Source organism: Scophthalmus maximus, chromosome 3 (genome assembly GCF_022379125.1).
Source record: "Scophthalmus maximus strain ysfricsl-2021 chromosome 3, ASM2237912v1, whole genome shotgun sequence".
NCBI lineage: Eukaryota > Metazoa > Chordata > Actinopteri > Pleuronectiformes > Scophthalmidae > Scophthalmus > Scophthalmus maximus.
Window position 1 is genome coordinate 3,595,775 of NC_061517.1, and position 15,491 is coordinate 3,611,265.

At 44.3% G+C, this 15,491-nt stretch overlaps 2 protein-coding genes across 5 annotated transcripts; both read left to right on the top strand.

The window, feature by feature from the left end:
* Positions 1-2,927: 2,927 nt before the first annotated feature.
* Positions 2,928-6,515, top strand: slc48a1a (solute carrier family 48 member 1a). Of its 2 annotated transcripts, XM_035643851.2 has the most exons (4): positions 2,928-3,337; positions 3,507-3,658; positions 4,677-4,844; positions 5,177-6,515. In XM_035643851.2, exons 2-4 carry the CDS (start codon positions 3,529-3,531, stop codon positions 5,311-5,313), a joined length of 435 nt encoding a protein of 144 aa, XP_035499744.1. In that variant the 5' UTR covers positions 2,928-3,337; positions 3,507-3,528; the 3' UTR covers positions 5,314-6,515. The 2 variants fall into 2 exon arrangements, with proteins under 2 accessions (XP_035499744.1, XP_035499743.1); XM_035643850.2 differs by having other exon boundaries at positions 2,930-3,658.
* An 825-nt stretch (positions 6,516-7,340) lies between these two features.
* Positions 7,341-15,321, top strand: LOC118316235 (solute carrier family 26 member 9-like). 3 transcript variants are annotated; one of them, XM_035643846.2, is made up of 19 exons: positions 7,341-8,139; positions 8,625-8,764; positions 8,898-9,008; positions 9,173-9,606; positions 9,702-9,854; positions 9,985-10,067; positions 10,164-10,311; positions 10,408-10,521; positions 10,642-10,719; positions 10,831-10,926; positions 11,008-11,114; positions 11,212-11,281; positions 11,378-11,470; positions 11,573-11,713; positions 11,856-12,107; positions 12,487-12,541; positions 12,896-13,032; positions 14,008-14,064; positions 14,194-15,321. In XM_035643846.2, the coding sequence occupies exons 1-19, from the start codon at positions 7,994-7,996 to the stop codon at positions 14,203-14,205; spliced, it is 2,427 nt and encodes an 808-aa protein (XP_035499739.2). In that variant the 5' UTR covers positions 7,341-7,993; the 3' UTR covers positions 14,206-15,321. The 3 variants fall into 3 exon arrangements, with proteins under 3 accessions (XP_035499739.2, XP_035499740.2, XP_035499736.2); XM_035643847.2 differs by having other exon boundaries at positions 9,173-9,348; positions 9,442-9,606; positions 14,008-15,321; XM_035643843.2 differs by having other exon boundaries at positions 14,008-15,321.
* Positions 15,322-15,491: the final 170 nt, after the last annotated feature.

The following is a 15,491-nucleotide window of genomic DNA, read 5'->3' on the forward strand; positions in this document are numbered from 1 at the left end:
TCATAGTGAAACTGCAAAACGTTGCTTAGGATTTATAAAATTATTTTTCTTCCAACGTTTCCTGCAGCGACAGTCACTTCTTTGCCGATCCAGTCTGCCCAGTCTTTTTTACATGTGGAAAATCTTATGTCTGTTTCAAATTGTGTCTTTAATATTTGTCATCTATATTTCTTTCTGTCTGACAGTTGATACTTACACAAGCTGTGTCATGTGTTCAAGCGAAAGGGTTATACGACTGTGTCTGATCTTATGCAACACTTCTATTAGTGCTTAATATTATCTAGATACATGGATGGATAAATGGATGGATAAATGGATAGATAGATGTCTAGATAGATAAATAGATAGATAGATAGATTCCGGTGTTACAGCAGCAAAGTATCAGACACTGACCACACCATATAAATATAAAAAAGATAAGAAATACAAGAAGAAAAGAAAATACGAGATACAAGACTATACAAATTTGATGATTCAAAATATAAAGAATATACATAATACTAGTGCAAGTCTGAAATTGGGTTAGCAGTCATGTGCATAGGAATATAGACAATGACCCCAAACACACAGCCAGTCATAAGAAGTCATCTCCATGAAGACGAGTGAGAGACAGAAGAGCTGCTCCCCCAAGATTCTTGGAACAAACATACACTGCACGAGTGAACCGAGGACAACTGGTGCAAATATCAAGGCAAAAAAAAAAAGTCCATGGTCTCTGTCGTTTCTGTTTCCTGTTTCCGGTCTGATATCTCTGCAGGTAGATCTTCCACACCTGTTGCGCATCTCACTCATTATCCAGTTTACCTCGGAACCCGGGCCTACAGGGTGTATCAGGGCCAGTCATATAAGAAATAAAAATGAAAATAAACGATTTTCACTTTTTTTTTTTTTTTTTTTGCATTTCGGGAATGAAGTCGAAATGTCGAGAATAAAGTTGAAATACTACTTCGAGAATAAAGTCCAAAATTGTGACCCGGAAGCACTTTTCAGCAGCACCCCACAACCGGATGTTGACGCTTTGCTAGCCATTTTGCTAAGCTAACGCTAGCTGCTAACCAAATTGTAAAGTTGCGATATTATTATCGACAGGCTGAATCTGGAGGAAACGATGCGGTGACAACGGGTGTTTGCACGTGAACGTCAACGTGCGTCCTGACACGATGACGTTCAATTGCAAACAACCGTTAATGAATTTTGAGAGGCGCGCAGTTACCGGAGCTAGCGTAGCTTCGCTAACGTTAGTTAACGTGGATGTGACCGCTGAGCCGGAACCACAACACGGACGTATAGGGCTATTTCGACTTCAATCTCGACATTCCGATTTTATTCTCGAAATGTTTAAATAATTTAATAAAATCTTCCCCCACATTAATAATATATATTTTTAAATCCCCCTCATTCCCCCCTTATGCCTCGCCCTTTGCTGCGTTCCAGTTTACCTCGGAACTCGGCTCCCGGAAGTCGGGGTGGTGATTTTTTTCGACATCCTGAGTCCGACTCGCAGTGGCGTTCTATTTGCAATTTTCGACTCGGGGTCGTAATTCAGAGATCAGAGATCATACTTGAACAATAAACCCGACTTCGGACTTCCGAATTCCGAGGTAAACTCGAACGCAGCATTACTGCCAGGGGTTAATCTTGTGAGTAGTTCAGGGCCAGTCGAGAAACACCGTCTGCAAACGTTAAAAAAACGCCACTGTGGCCGGGGTGGCTTATTGGATAGAGCAGGCACACGAATACTTCGAGCTTTATGCCTTTATGCCTTGACGCAGAGGTCCTGGGTTTGAATCCGACCTGTGACGATTTCCTGCATGTCTTCCCCCCTCTCTCTCCCTTTCCTCACCTAACTGTCCTGTCAAATTAAAGGCGGAAAAAGCCCAAATAAATAAATGCACAACAATAACTAAGGATGCTGTAGAGCGCTTTTGAGCTTTCTTAAAGATTCAGGGCTAGATCATAAAATAAAGTATATGTTCTACTTCTTTTTTCTTATATATTTTTGTTTGATTGTTTTTGTTTCATTATTATTATTATTATAATTATTATTATTGTTATTATTATTATTATATTTTTATCTAAGAATGTAACCTCCTGGGGTTACACACTCCGGTACAGTAGGTGTCGGTATGCACCTTAAAACGTTGGTTTGCGATCTGCCATAAACCAGAAAAGAAGAAAGCACAACAATAGTTAAAACTGGCAATAAAACATGCAGTTATTAGTAAAAAAAAATGAGTCAAACACATCAAACCATAAAACGGACCCTGTCACTTGTAAATATATATCACATGGATTGTTCCTGGGAGCGTTTTCAGTTCAAAGTTTGTGCCTAAACTAGTCCTGTCACCAGGAAAAAAAAACGTTATTTCAAACTGTCCACAGAAACAACCACAACAGTAGCTAGTGCACAAAACACATACCTTCCATGAGTCAAATATCACGAGCAAATTAAGAATACACAATAAAGCAAAAAAAATTACATTCATTCAAGAAAGAAAGAAAGGAAAAGGGTCGCAAGAGTACAGAAATAATCACATTAAGACATATATATATATATATATAATAAATTATATATATGGAGTTCACTGCTTTTTTGTTCTGTACAAGTGAAATTGTTGCAATGTACTGTTCCATTTCCTTCACTGTGAATTTACATTTGTGGATGTGCAATTTTGCAATAGTAAGAACAAATTGATGAGGAAAAATGCTTTGTCGTCCTTATTACTGTGCTCATAAAAAAAAAACAACTCATATATCTCTATAACAAAAAAGTACAATGTTGTTAACTATAAAGGTGTTGACATCTTGGAGATCACGTGGTGGGAATGAGGCCCTCTGACTATGACGTAAGAGGTCTAAAAAAAAACACTGTTCCACTTATCCCCCACCAGGTGGCGATGTCTCGGTTGGGCGCGGGTCTTTCCTCCGCGCAAAGATATTCAACGTGTAAAAGAGATCGACGACTCTGTGGCAACGCGTTGAAAACAAACCCTTAAAGATTGATTCTTTCATTTAAAAAAAAGTAGTATCCACTTTGTTTTTTTACAATAGGACTAAGTAGATGCAATTATGAATAACATCCAAAAGAAACGTAGTTTTTACTGCTTTAGTCTTGTCATGGGCTGAAGACCGGAAGTCAGCCCGCGAGCGTCTCCTCGGTCATAACAATATGCTTGTTATCTTTGCGGCGTCTGCGACATAAACAGCTTCATATTTTGTTGTGTTTCCGCAGCTGAGTGTTTACACTGTCTCCTCCGTGTATGTTTGACTAAAGATTCCAACGGACCCCGCGACTAATTCGCTAACTCGACGGCTAGTTTAGTTGCTGCCAGTGATCGTAAGTTGTTGTTGTTATCCTGCTCGTAGTCGGGGAATTTCCTGACTTCCGGTGTCGAGGATGTTGCATAACGATGTGGCGTTAAGCTGTTGACTTCGCTCCGCGTCGTTTTCTTCTTCTTCTTCTTCTTCTTCTTTTGAATATAAATACGCATTTGTCGCCGACGGAGGTCGCAGCAGTTGCGCGCGGCAATGGGGATCAACCGGGTCTACATTAGCATCGGCTATGCTACCTTCGGCGCCCTGGTCGGACTCTCGGCGTTCCTGGTGTGGAACGTCGCCTACAAGCAGCCGTGGACGGCGGCCATGGGAGGCCTGTCGGGTACGTGATCACACACACACACACACACACACCGCAGTGAACTGTGTGAATAATATTGCATGTTATGTTGCTGAGGGTGTTTTGCAGCTTCGTTCCCCTTCCCACATGCTAACCGGAGCCTGTAAATGCCTGAATCCTTAACGCGGGGCCCAGTGGCACCACACCGCAAATCATAACACTCAGATATGATTCTTGTGTGTTTCTTATCTAATCTGGTCAGATTACTTTGAAATTGTAAACCCTGACTGAATACAAATTACATATGTGATCAGCATATAGGGCTGCCACTGTCGATTATTTTCTCGATTAATCGATTATCGTGATCGTGTTTCCCAAAAGTCCGAGATGATGTTTTGTTTAGTCCACTCACCAAAGATGATTTATTGTCACAGAGGCGCAAAGACACGAGAAAATATTCACATTCAAGAAGCTGAAAATAGAAAATTTGGGACTTTTGTCAATAAAAGAACGAACCGATTAATCAATCATCATAATAGTTGGTGATTATTTTAGTAATCGATTAACTGTGGCAGCTCTAATCAGCAACTTAATCCATTGGATTACAAAAAAATTGTAATCTAATCTGAATACTTTTGCATTACTTCAAAATCAAATATTGAAAATATGGCACCTTATACAAAAAAATTGGATGCAACCAGAAAATTTTGAGTTCCACAAATGTACTCTTTAAATCTCTTGAAACATTGAAAACCTTTTCAAAGCATTCGTGCAAGAAGAACACTTACTCCCCAGTTTCTGCCTCTTTGTCTTTTCTGACAGTTTGCTGAATATTTTTGTAATTTTTTGTGCTAAATAAACAATTCATGTGTCAGAAACAGTTTGGACGATTAAGATGTTTCACTACTTTTCTGACATCAACATAATAATTGTCAGATAAATACATTTGTTACAGTCTGTTTCAGGCCCATGTGATATATAGGATTTTTAAAATATAATGCTCTGTGTGTGTGTGTGTGTGTGTGTGTGTGTGTGTGTGTGTGTGTCTCTCTTCTGACAGGGGTGTTGGCGCTCTGGGCTCTCGTCACACACATCATGTACCTGCAGGACTACTGGCGCACTTGGCTCAAGGGGCTCAAGTTCTTCATCGCTGTCGGAGTGCTCTTCTCAGTTCTGGCGGTGACCGCCCTCATCACCTTCCTCACGCTCGCCATCACACAGAAGCAATGTAAAAAAAACAAAAAACTTTTCTTCTACTGTTGCTAGTTATTAATGTGTAATTTAAAAAGGAACAAGCAAAAAAATCCCAGAAAATACCGAGATATTATTTTTGGTCGATATCACACATCCCTTTTTACGACAACACACATGCAGTTTGAGTCCGAGCAGTAGATAAGAATCAGAATTGTGTTTATTGCCATGTAGGTTCTCACATACGCACTGTAAGTACAAGGAGAAGAGCAAACTGTACAATACAAAACAAACAAATAGATAAAAAGTAATGTACAACTATCCAAGATTGACTTCCTGGTCTCTTTTGTCTCTGTGTCTGTCCCGCAGCTCCCACCGACCCGCGGAGCCTCTACCTGTCGTCCGTGTGGAGCTTCCTGACTCTCAAGTGGTCCTTCCTCTTGGCCCTGTACTCGTACAGATACCGCCAGGAGTTCGCGGATATCAGCATCCTCAGCGATTTCTAGTCGGGACTGATTTTTAATAGACTGCGATTGAGGCTGCCGGCAGGCGCTGGTCAAAGAGCTTTTGTGACAAAGAGGAGAAACAAAGAGGAATTAAAAAAAAAAAGAAGTCATCTGACCTGTTCCACATGGAGTTTCACTTGTTGCCCTTGCTTGTGTTGTAACCTGTTCTCCTACTTTTAACGGCCCACGTGTTGTATCCCCGTTGTCGTCATAAGTCTAAAACCCTTGCAAGACTGGAACTGCTTTTGAGTGAATTCCCGGAAGCTGTTTATGAATAGACATGCCGGGGGGATTTTCAGTCAGAGTTTATCTTTGGATTGTTTATAATCTTCGAACAATATCAGTTTTTTCAATTCAAGCTGTAAAAAAAATCCTCAGAACCAAAACTAAAAACCTCTCTTACCTTAAAGAAAACACTGATCATACTAAGTTGACTGTATATGTTGGGCGGCTTGATTGTTTTTACCCAGGTGTGCATAGAGCTGCAGCTCTGAACCACAAAATGTTCATAATGCCCAGACGGTCGCAAAGGTTTGTCTTTTAGCTCCATTCATTTTTTTTTTCTCGTGAAGCAATTTGAGAAAGTGTTTTTTTTGTTTTATTTAACCACTGATTGGAGCAGTTGCACTCTCATCTGCAGCTTTTTGAAGAGATACTCGGTCAGTTTACGAAACGCAGAGGAGGAGGTGAACTATATTTCATTCTCTGATCTGAGGTGCAGTAAGTAAATCATGCCCAGAGAAAAGGCGTTCCTGTGGAATTTGTGCTTTGCCTCTTTTGTTCCACCAGGGGGAGACCTGCTTTTTTTTTTCTTCTGTCTCTAGAGTTCACAGACATTCCTCTTTTAGAGAGAGAGGGGGGGGGATAGATTTGATAAATAATTGCACTTTAGTCTTTGATATTGATGCCACTGTTTTGCACACAAATCCTGACACAATGGACAAACATGTTTTAAATGCTATCAGTCATGTTTCACCCTTTTAAATAATGAAATACACTATTTATACAGTATACATGTCATATATTTTACATTAATGATTTGTGTAAGTGTAGTAAAACTAGGCTTTGCGAGTACTTACGTCTACCTTCTACCATAAGTCATGTAAAAATTGTTTTTTTTTGTTGATGAGAAATTGAATGTCAGAATGTTACATGTATATAGAAAACCGAACCCATTAAAGATGCATTTATTGGTAATTACATCATGTTGTCTGTCTCTATAGTTAACAGCAGCACCTTTACAGATGAGTGACGCAAGTGACTCGGCCTGCGAGGCTTCATGTGCCAAAGTTTCTTTGTTTTTTTTAAGAGTTTCAATTTCGTAGGCTCCGCCTTCAAGGTGTAGTGGAGGGTCTTCAGCTTAACCTGGTGACAAATCAAACAAGTGAGCACAATACACACATCCCAGCCAAATGCCAGCAGACGTTGCTCCTCGACAACAAGGTACAGTGCTTTCTCTTTCTCTCTGTTATTCTTTTTGACATCAGTTGGAGCTTCTACGCACATTGTCATTGTGTTGGATGTGTGGGTCTTTAACTTAAAGCGTTGATTTTGATTATTTGATCAGTTTAGGTTCACATCGGTTCAGAGGAACGACATTGTCCGTTGACTGTGAGCGGTTGAAAACAGGAGTTACTGTATTGTCAGCGGGGGTTCGTTCTGTGTTTCGGTGAAGTTAAATCTCTTATCAATCTCTGCTTCTCCGTCCAGTTACTTCTGTCTGTGCTTTAGTTCCTAATAAACCCTGAGCTCCATACAGACTCAACCACGTCTTCACGGTAAATGGTCAAATGAACATGTATGCAAGTGCAGATATTAATCTTAATCAACATCTTATGTCCCCCCCCCCCCCCCCACACACACACACCTGCATGCAGACTGTAAGATTAATCAGGACAAAGTCAACTTGTGCATGTGCTACTATTTACCTTGTGTTGATAAAATATTTCAGCGTTGGCTGGTCCTTCATCCGTCAAGGTCAGATCAGCGTCTTTGCACTTAAATATAAAACAACAAAGCCTAGATTATGAGAATGATAAAAAAAAAAGGCTTTTCAAATCACTTGGGAGAGGATTTAGTGTAAGATTTTGTAAAATGACAGAGTGTAGTGATGGTGTGTGTTGCGGATCAATAGGTGTTCCAACGATCGTTTCGGGGCGCCTGGATCGAGGAAACCAAATTTGTGCTCAGGTGAGAGTGCAGACAAAGGAGGGATGGGCTTGTGTCAGAAACCGGGTTTGGTGAAAACTCCAGAGTTCTAGTGGCTTCGCTGTTGAATGAAACTCTGGGTTTTTGGAAAAACAACTCTCCGAATGCATGTCCTGCTAAATAGAAACAGACAGAGAGGGCACAGAGGCGTGGACTTTTTTTTAAAGCATAAGCATTATGAGACTCAATACAACACTCAACTGATTAATATGAGATTAATGCAGCTGGTATAGCAAAGTGGGTTACACCACTGTCTTTGGTACAGAAGCCTGGGGTTTGATTCCCGGTCAGGACTTGGGTAAGGAAGGCCGTCCTCTGATATGTAACTGGTTACTGTAAGTCCCTCTGGACAAAAAGCGTCAGCGAAATGAATGTAATGTAACATGTTGCATGATTAGGTTATTACTATTACTCGTCTTTCATTTGCACTGATGATTTAATATTTCAGAGTTTTCTTTATCATACCTAAAATATGTTTCAATATGCTGTAGCCATGCACCAGGACCGCCCACGCTGCGTGATTGACAGGCCGGTATTCAACCTCCCCGAGTTCGACAGAGAGTACGACAAGAGGAGACGTCAGTTCCCGGTCGGAGAGAAAGTCAAGAAAATCTTCAGGTACATAATCCCATTTTTTTCTTCTTCTGCACAGTCAACACCGACTACAAGTGCGACTCCATGTGATATGAACTATGTGACCTGCAACTCCTTTGTCCGCCATTAAACCAGAAGGACTCGACTGGGTGTTTTGAGCGCAATGAACCAATCTGGGCGCCATGTTTTGTATTCCCTTTAAAAGCCCAGGTGCAACAGTGTGCACCTGCATATTACTATCTTAATGTGCCCTTAAAATAACAGTAAAAACCTTGCGTCATTGACGCTGGTCAATGGCTTTTCTGCCAACGCAAAATAGCAATGTGCCAAACAAGTGCACTGACCACAACTCATTTTAAGACCAACCCGCCCATGGGGCCACGTCTTCGGGCCCCCCCGGTCTGACGAGCTGCGGGCCCCGTCGCTGTGGGTGCTACGGACGTTTTCGCGGAAACAAGAAGAAAGCCCGAGCGGTCCAGCGAGTTCCTCTCACGCTTGTTTTCCCTCAGATGCTCCGGGCAGAGACTGAAGGGCTTGTTACTGCGACATCTGCCCATTCTGAGCTGGCTCCCCAAGTACAAACCCAAAGAGAACCTGCTGTGTGACGTCATCAGCGGGGTCAGCGCCGGCACCATTCAGGTCCCCCAGGGTCGGTCAAACCCTTCTCCTCTCCGCCGATCATCAGTGTAATACCTGCTAGTCGCTCCAGTGTTGGCTGGATGGCTTTTGTATTTTTTTTTGTAATGATTTATTGGACTTTTTTTTTTTTTTGTATTTTCCAGGCATGGCATTCGCCCTGCTGGCAAATCTCCCTCCTGTCAACGGCCTCTATTCTTCGTTCTTCCCCCTCATCCCATATTTCTTCATGGGCACTGCTCACCAGATGGTCCCAGGTAAATCGGAGTGATTTATCTAGCGCCGTTTCACCGGGCGACAGTGATAAGTCGCCGGAGCTGCACAATGCAGATGAGCCGCATGCACTCAGCCCGACTCTGCCCAGTCTGCAGAAAGGCCAAAGATAAAATAGATGTGACACACACCGCCTTCCCATGTGCAGGCACTTTCGCCGTCCTCAGCATTATGGTGGGAATCGTGTGCCTTCAGCTGGCTCCGGAGTCGGACTTCAGCCATTTCAATGCCACCCTCAACGCCACAGTAGTGGACACAGAGCGGATGGACGACGTTCGCCTGGGGATATCTGGAACTCTGGCGTGCCTCACCGCAATCATACAGGTACTTGCACCACTAACCTCTCACTGTTTCAAAGACATTGGAGATGCAGCTTCGTCCAAAAGTGACACTTTTACAAATCTAATGTCCACACAGATTGGCCTTGGCTTCATGCAGTTTGGGTTCGTCGCCATCTATCTGTCAGAGTCCTTCGTCCGAGGCTTCATGACTGCTGCGGGACTGCAGATCCTCATCTCGGTGCTCAAGTACATCTTCGGCATCAAAGTGCCGCCTTACAGTGGCCCCCTGGCCGTCGTGTATGTAAGTGTCCGTGACACGCAGTGGATGAAAGGGAGACCCTGCCAGTTGATTTGCCGAAAAAAAAAATGGTGTACTTTGTGATTTCTCCGTCGCAGACTCTCAAAGACATCTTAGCGGGCCTCCCGGATACCAACATAGCGTCGCTGGTGTTCGCCCTGGTCAGCAGCGTCGTTCTGATCGCCGTGAAGGAGCTGAGCGAACACTACCGCCACAGGCTGCCCTTCCCCATTCCCATGGAGATCGTCATAGTGAGTGGTTTGCAGTTTGTTCGTTTACTGGCTCGCAGCTGCGGGACGGATTATATGTCGTAGATCGTCCGCGACTGGCCTTCACCATTCGCAGTATCAAGGTGTTTCTCTGTACTCCTGTTCTACGCAGGTGGTGGTGGCAACGGCCGTCTCGGGCCCTCTGCATCTCCCTGAGATGTATCACATGGACATAGTGGGATACATTCCTCTGGGGTACAACACATGTCACTGTCAACGGCAGCTCCATTCATTAAAATGGCCCACGCAACCCATTTCAATTTAGATTTGTTGCTCCTTTCTTCTCTCCAGTTTCCCAACGCCGATCCTGCCAACAGTGAGTCAGTGGGAAGACATGCTGAGCACAGCGTTCTCCCTGGCAATAGTGGGGTATGTCATCAACCTGGCAATGGCCAGGACACTGGCAGCCAAGCACGGCTACGACGTGAATCCCAACCAGGTAGGAAAAGAAACGGCGTCTCTTTGGAACCTCAAATCTATGTTTCAATTCCATTTTCTTTTTTTATAAACACTGCCTTGCGTTGTTCTTGTACAGGAAATGTTGGCGCTTGGCTGCAGCAATTTCCTTGGGTCCTTCTTTAAGATCCACGTAATCTGCTGTGCCCTGTCTGTGACCCTGGCCGTGGACAGTGCCGGGGGGAAATCGCAGGTGGGTGATATCTCCTGCAACTGTGATATTCGTCTTGCGTGTAAATCGTCGAGAGACGAGTATCGTGGGTTATTATTAAAATGCCTGGCCGCTGACCGCTGCACCCATGCCCTCTTGCAGTTTGCCAGCCTGTGTGTGATGCTGGTCGTGATGGTCACCATGCTTGCACTGGGAGCTTACCTGAAACCACTTCCAAAAGTAGGTGGACGTAACAGTGTGATGCTCTCACCTTGAAAAGTTATCCTCGACCGAGGTGAAAGGACGATGATTAATACGCCGTGATTAATACGTTTTCCTTTCATTTCCTAGTCGGTGCTTGGAGCCTTAATTGCAGTCAACCTGAAGAACACGCTGTTGCAGCTCACTGATCCCTATTACCTATGGAAGAAGAGCAAATGGGACTGTGTAAGTTAAAGCACATTACAATATCTATTTCTTTTTCTTTCTCCATTTGGTCGTCTAATTCCATCGTTCTTTCTCGTCCAGTGTGTGTGGGTCGTGACGTTCTTGGCCACATTCTTTCTCAGCTTGCCTTATGGCGTCGCGATCGGGGTGGGGTTTTCCATCCTGGTGGTGATATTCAAGACACAGTTGTGAGTACACGGCAAACCATAAGTGGTATGTTTTTCAAATGCAATGCAGCAGTGTGCATGAATATTAATGACTCATTTTTCACACTGTTCCTCGCAGCCGTAATGGGTCGGAAATGGTCCAGATTATTGACACAGATATCTACAAAAACCCGAAGATGTACACTAAGGTATGAAAACTAAATATTTTTGTGCATTTTTTGTCGTTGCGCATAATGCAAGTGGGCCTGCGTCTCATTTATTTTGTCGTTGTCATAACTCCGCAGGTCATGTCAATAACAGGCGTGAAAGTAGTGAACTATTGTTCGCCGCTCTACTTTGCGAATGCCGAGATATTCCGACAGAGGGTCATCAAAAAGGTACAGAGACTAAATTTGCCTGTTTTTGCGTCCCACTCACGGTGAGCCGGGTTCGACTGACTGTGTCCATGTGAGTGTTGACGTAGGCATGTTTGTGTCCAGACTGGGCTGGACCCTGGCAAACTCATTCTGGCCAGGCGGAAGTTCCTGGAGAAGGAGCTGAAGGAAAAAACAAAAATGGAGAAGAAGGACAAGGAGGCCAGACAGAGAAAGCCCAGCTCTTTGGTCACCATGAAGGTTCAGGTGGGACGAAGAACGCGTGACTAATACACGCGTCAGAAACACATTTATAGATTTCATAACATTCAAAAGCAATTTTAAAAATACTAACCCGTGACCTTTTCTGTTCTCCCCCCCCTGTTTGGATTTCCCTCTTAATCTCCAGACCATATCGCAGCTTGAACTGCAGAATGACTTTGACCTGAGCGATGGCAGTGCCAACACACCGGAACCTCCCACCAACTACGTCAACTTCCACTGCAGTGACATCGAGCTGGGCGAGCAGGCGCCCGACCAGGGGCCGCCCAGTCCCTCTGCTGTCACCCTGGACCCCCAGCCCATGCCCTTCCACACCCTCATCCTCGACCTGGCAGGGGTCTGCTTCATTGATCTGATGGGCATCAAAGTATTGACGAAGGTTGTGATCCTGTTCGCAGCACTTGCACATTTAGTACAGTGTAGTTTAGTCCAAGTAGAAGAGCAGTGGCAAAATACACAATTACAGACAAACCAACCGAAAAGTTAAACCCCCTAACTTAAAGCGTATGCAACGTAGCGGGGTATCTCTTAACAATATTTACAGGCTAATATATATAACATACCCAGGATGAATCGACTTTGAGTCATGTTGCATGTGTAATTTTTGTACCGCGATATTGATATTCACATTTTTTTAGTAGCATCTTTGATTCCGGTTGCTGAAATTCATGATGATTTTTTTGATTATTGTTTTATTCAATTACAGTTTGTCCAGCATGTCTATAAACGATGTTCTCTCCTTTATTTTTCCTACGCAGATGAACTCGAGCTACGCACTGCTGGGCATTAAACTCTACATGGCCAATGTTCAAGGTAAAATATGAAATGACTGCTTTGGTGCGTTGACACTTGTTTGCTCTACTCAGCGGCTGCTATGGGACAGAGACCTACTCCTTTACTCCACACAGAGTCCATAAGGCGAAGGACACTCATGTTCACACGAGGGGACATAGGAGGAACTGCCATTTCCCAGTGAGATAAAGGGATGCTTCTCAGTCCTTATGATTCATTGTGAATTATCTCTTTCGAGCCTCGCATCAGTGTTATCATCTCAGCAAACGTGCAAACAGAACTGTCGTTGTATTTCTCTTCACGAACATCAGGCGAAATGAGTTTCGCTGTGTGCGAGTCCTTGTTTGATGTGTGCCGTCTTTGTGCCGCCTGCAGCCCAGGTGTACGAGGAGCTGGAGGCGGGAGGAGCTTTCGATGACGGCAACATCGCCCGCGGTAATCTCTTCCTCTCCGTCCACGACGCCATTCTGTTTGCTCAACACACCTCTGCAGAGAGGCGATCGTCCCTGAAGGTAGCCCCCCCCCCACACTGTATAGAATAACGTTATCATACAAATCCCTTTGCACAACATCACACACAGAACACCTGCCCGTTCAGAGGTTTCAGCTCCGAGGGTGCAGAGATGGAGAGAGATTAAGATTGCGACGCTGATGCCATGATTTATTTTCTCAGTAAGAAATTCCACATTTTTTTGCACGGCCTTTGTCACCTTATCGGGTTTGAAGGGGGTAAAACAGAATATCACATAGGCAGAAATAAAAGAATAACACCAAGGTCATGTCGCATAATAAGTGCAGCTGAGTGCAGCCAAAGATAGTGTCATAGCTTCAATTCACACGATTCATGACAACAGGTGTTACAATTTGAAACTGGAAAATGAATTGAGTTAAAGGAGAGGGGTTCGTGCCCCGAGCAGTGCAGTCAAAAAATCCGCAACAAACAATCTTTCTCCAAAATCGCCCACAGTCCCTTTAATTTAAGAGTTGACGCTAACTGTAGCTGCTGAGTTAAAGCCCCAGTGTGTAATTTGTTGCAAGTTTGCAAACCGCAACCAACCGAGCAACCGGCAGGGGGCACTTTGTGGCGGCGCACCGCCGATTCCATTCCCGGTTTGTCGGCAGCGTCTGAGAATTCACCGCGCATGCGACGTATTCTGGAGCCATTTTGTGCAACAACCGTATTCAACACGACGTAGCAAACACGGAAACTCACACGGAGGTCGGGTCCACCTCATGGAACTATATTTAACTCATTCAAAGTTGACAAAAAAACATTGGTTCTCTGTTGCAGGACTGTGATTATACACATATGAACACGTAGTTATGGACAATATATTCAATTTCTGTGAATAAGTTCTTGTAAATATTACACACTGTAGCTTTAAAGCTAAGAATAGTCTACCTCTTTAAAGTCTGTGTACAATGTCACAGTGTGTACATGCCAGTTTTATTTTTAATATGTTACGTTTGCTTCTTGTTGGCCGCAGGCGGAGACAGCCGGACAGGAACTCGCCTTTAATATTAATGAGGCCAACTTGGAACAGGTATGCAACTACAGTAGTTTGCCTATTCAAGCTGATGCAGCGCAACGATGACAGCTCCGCCGGCCTACTTCTATTCACCGTGAAGCCATTATTCTGTACTGTATCTAACGGTAGTGTTACTTCTTTTAGGAAATGTTCTGAACTCCGATTGCTGCGGCGGAGACGAGCACAAGAAATGTGCCAAAAAAATACCAACGATGATGTCTTCAGTATTACTGCGATTTATGGAGAATCGCTTTTGCCAAAATATATCCTGTGCATCTTTTCTGTTTTGTGTGTGTGTGTGTGTGTGTGTGTGTGTGTGTGTGTGTGTGTGTGTGTGTGTGTGTGTGTGTGTGTGTTTGTGTGTGTGCTGACTATCAATTGTCCAAATACATTTCTTTTCGCCCCTCACTTTGTGGCTGTGCACAGTAATCAGTACTTGACTCCACTGACAGGGGGTGGAACATACCCGCACACGAGAGATGTGCCAACAACAAGTAAGTGCTGAGCAGATAATGAGGGGAGCCCACCGAGTCTCAGTTCAGCCACCCCCTCCACAACAACCGGAGCGGAGCTGCTGACTGCGCAGTCGTACACAAGTGGGCCTGTAATTAACTGCGAGTGTGCGCGGCCACAGCTGAGAGGTACAGCCAGCTGAGCAGTTTGGCTCAGTCCCCTGTGGAGGGAGGACGAGGAGAAAAAAGGCTCAACACAAAAACGAAAAAGGGCGGGCGGGGGGGGAATACGCATTTTCCCGTCTTTGTTGTTTTTCTAAACTCAATCAACGGCCACAGTCTGAATCCTTTTTTTTCCTCCATAAGGCAGAATAAAGTTACCAGAGCCAAAGTAACGCATCGTAATTGCTGTCGGTTACATCAGTGTGAGCGACGTGTAACAAAGAGGAATGTGTGTGTCCTCTGGAGCGGGTGCTCGCAAAGGCCCCGTGGCGTCGGGGGGCCTGTAGCAGCGGGGCCGACGGCGGCGTTTGGTATGCCCGCGATGCATGAATGGATTTATGAAGCTATTAAGAAATCATCCTAAGGTATCCTGGCACACATCTGCTCCTCTGCTCCGCGCTCCCCTCTCTGCACTGCACTCTGCAGCAATTTGGCACCACGAGCGATTACAAGGTTTCTGTGGCCATCAGCTTTAATTTGGAGCCCTGGGAAAGTCTCTGATCATGTGTGTGTGTGTGTGTGTGTGTGTGTGTGTGTGTGTGTGTGTGTGTGTGTGTGTGTGTGTGTGTGTGTGTGTGTGTGTGTGTGTGTGTGTGTGTGTGTGTGTGTGTGTGTGTGTGTGTGTGTGTGTGTGTGTGTGTGTGTGTGTGTGTGTGTGTGTGTGTGTGTGTGTGTGTGTGTGTGTGTGTGTGTGTGTGAGTGATATGGATAGAGAGAGTGTGTGTTTGTGTTTGATTTCATCACCTACATCCCTCTCTTTCTTTACTC

What these genes read in the sequence shown, in the direction of transcription:
- slc48a1a (XM_035643851.2), top strand. Translation starts at nt 3,529, where the DNA reads ATGGGGATCAACCGGGTCTACATTAGCATCGGCTATGCTACCTTCGGC. An exon ending in GGCCATGGGAGGCCTGTCGG is followed by an intron (nt 3,659 to 4,676) that starts GTACGTGATCAC and finishes CTCTTCTGACAG; the next exon opens with GGGTGTTGGCGCTCTGGGCT. An exon ending in CGCCATCACACAGAAGCAAT is followed by an intron (nt 4,845 to 5,176) that starts GTAAAAAAAACA and finishes TCTGTCCCGCAG; the next exon opens with CTCCCACCGACCCGCGGAGC.
- LOC118316235 (XM_035643843.2), top strand. Translation starts at nt 7,994, where the DNA reads ATGTTTCAATATGCTGTAGCCATGCACCAGGACCGCCCACGCTGCGTG. An exon ending in AGAAGAGCAAATGGGACTGT is followed by an intron (nt 10,927 to 11,007) that starts GTAAGTTAAAGC and finishes TTTCTCGTCCAG; the next exon opens with TGTGTGTGGGTCGTGACGTT. An exon ending in GACAGAGGGTCATCAAAAAG is followed by an intron (nt 11,471 to 11,572) that starts GTACAGAGACTA and finishes GTTTGTGTCCAG; the next exon opens with ACTGGGCTGGACCCTGGCAA.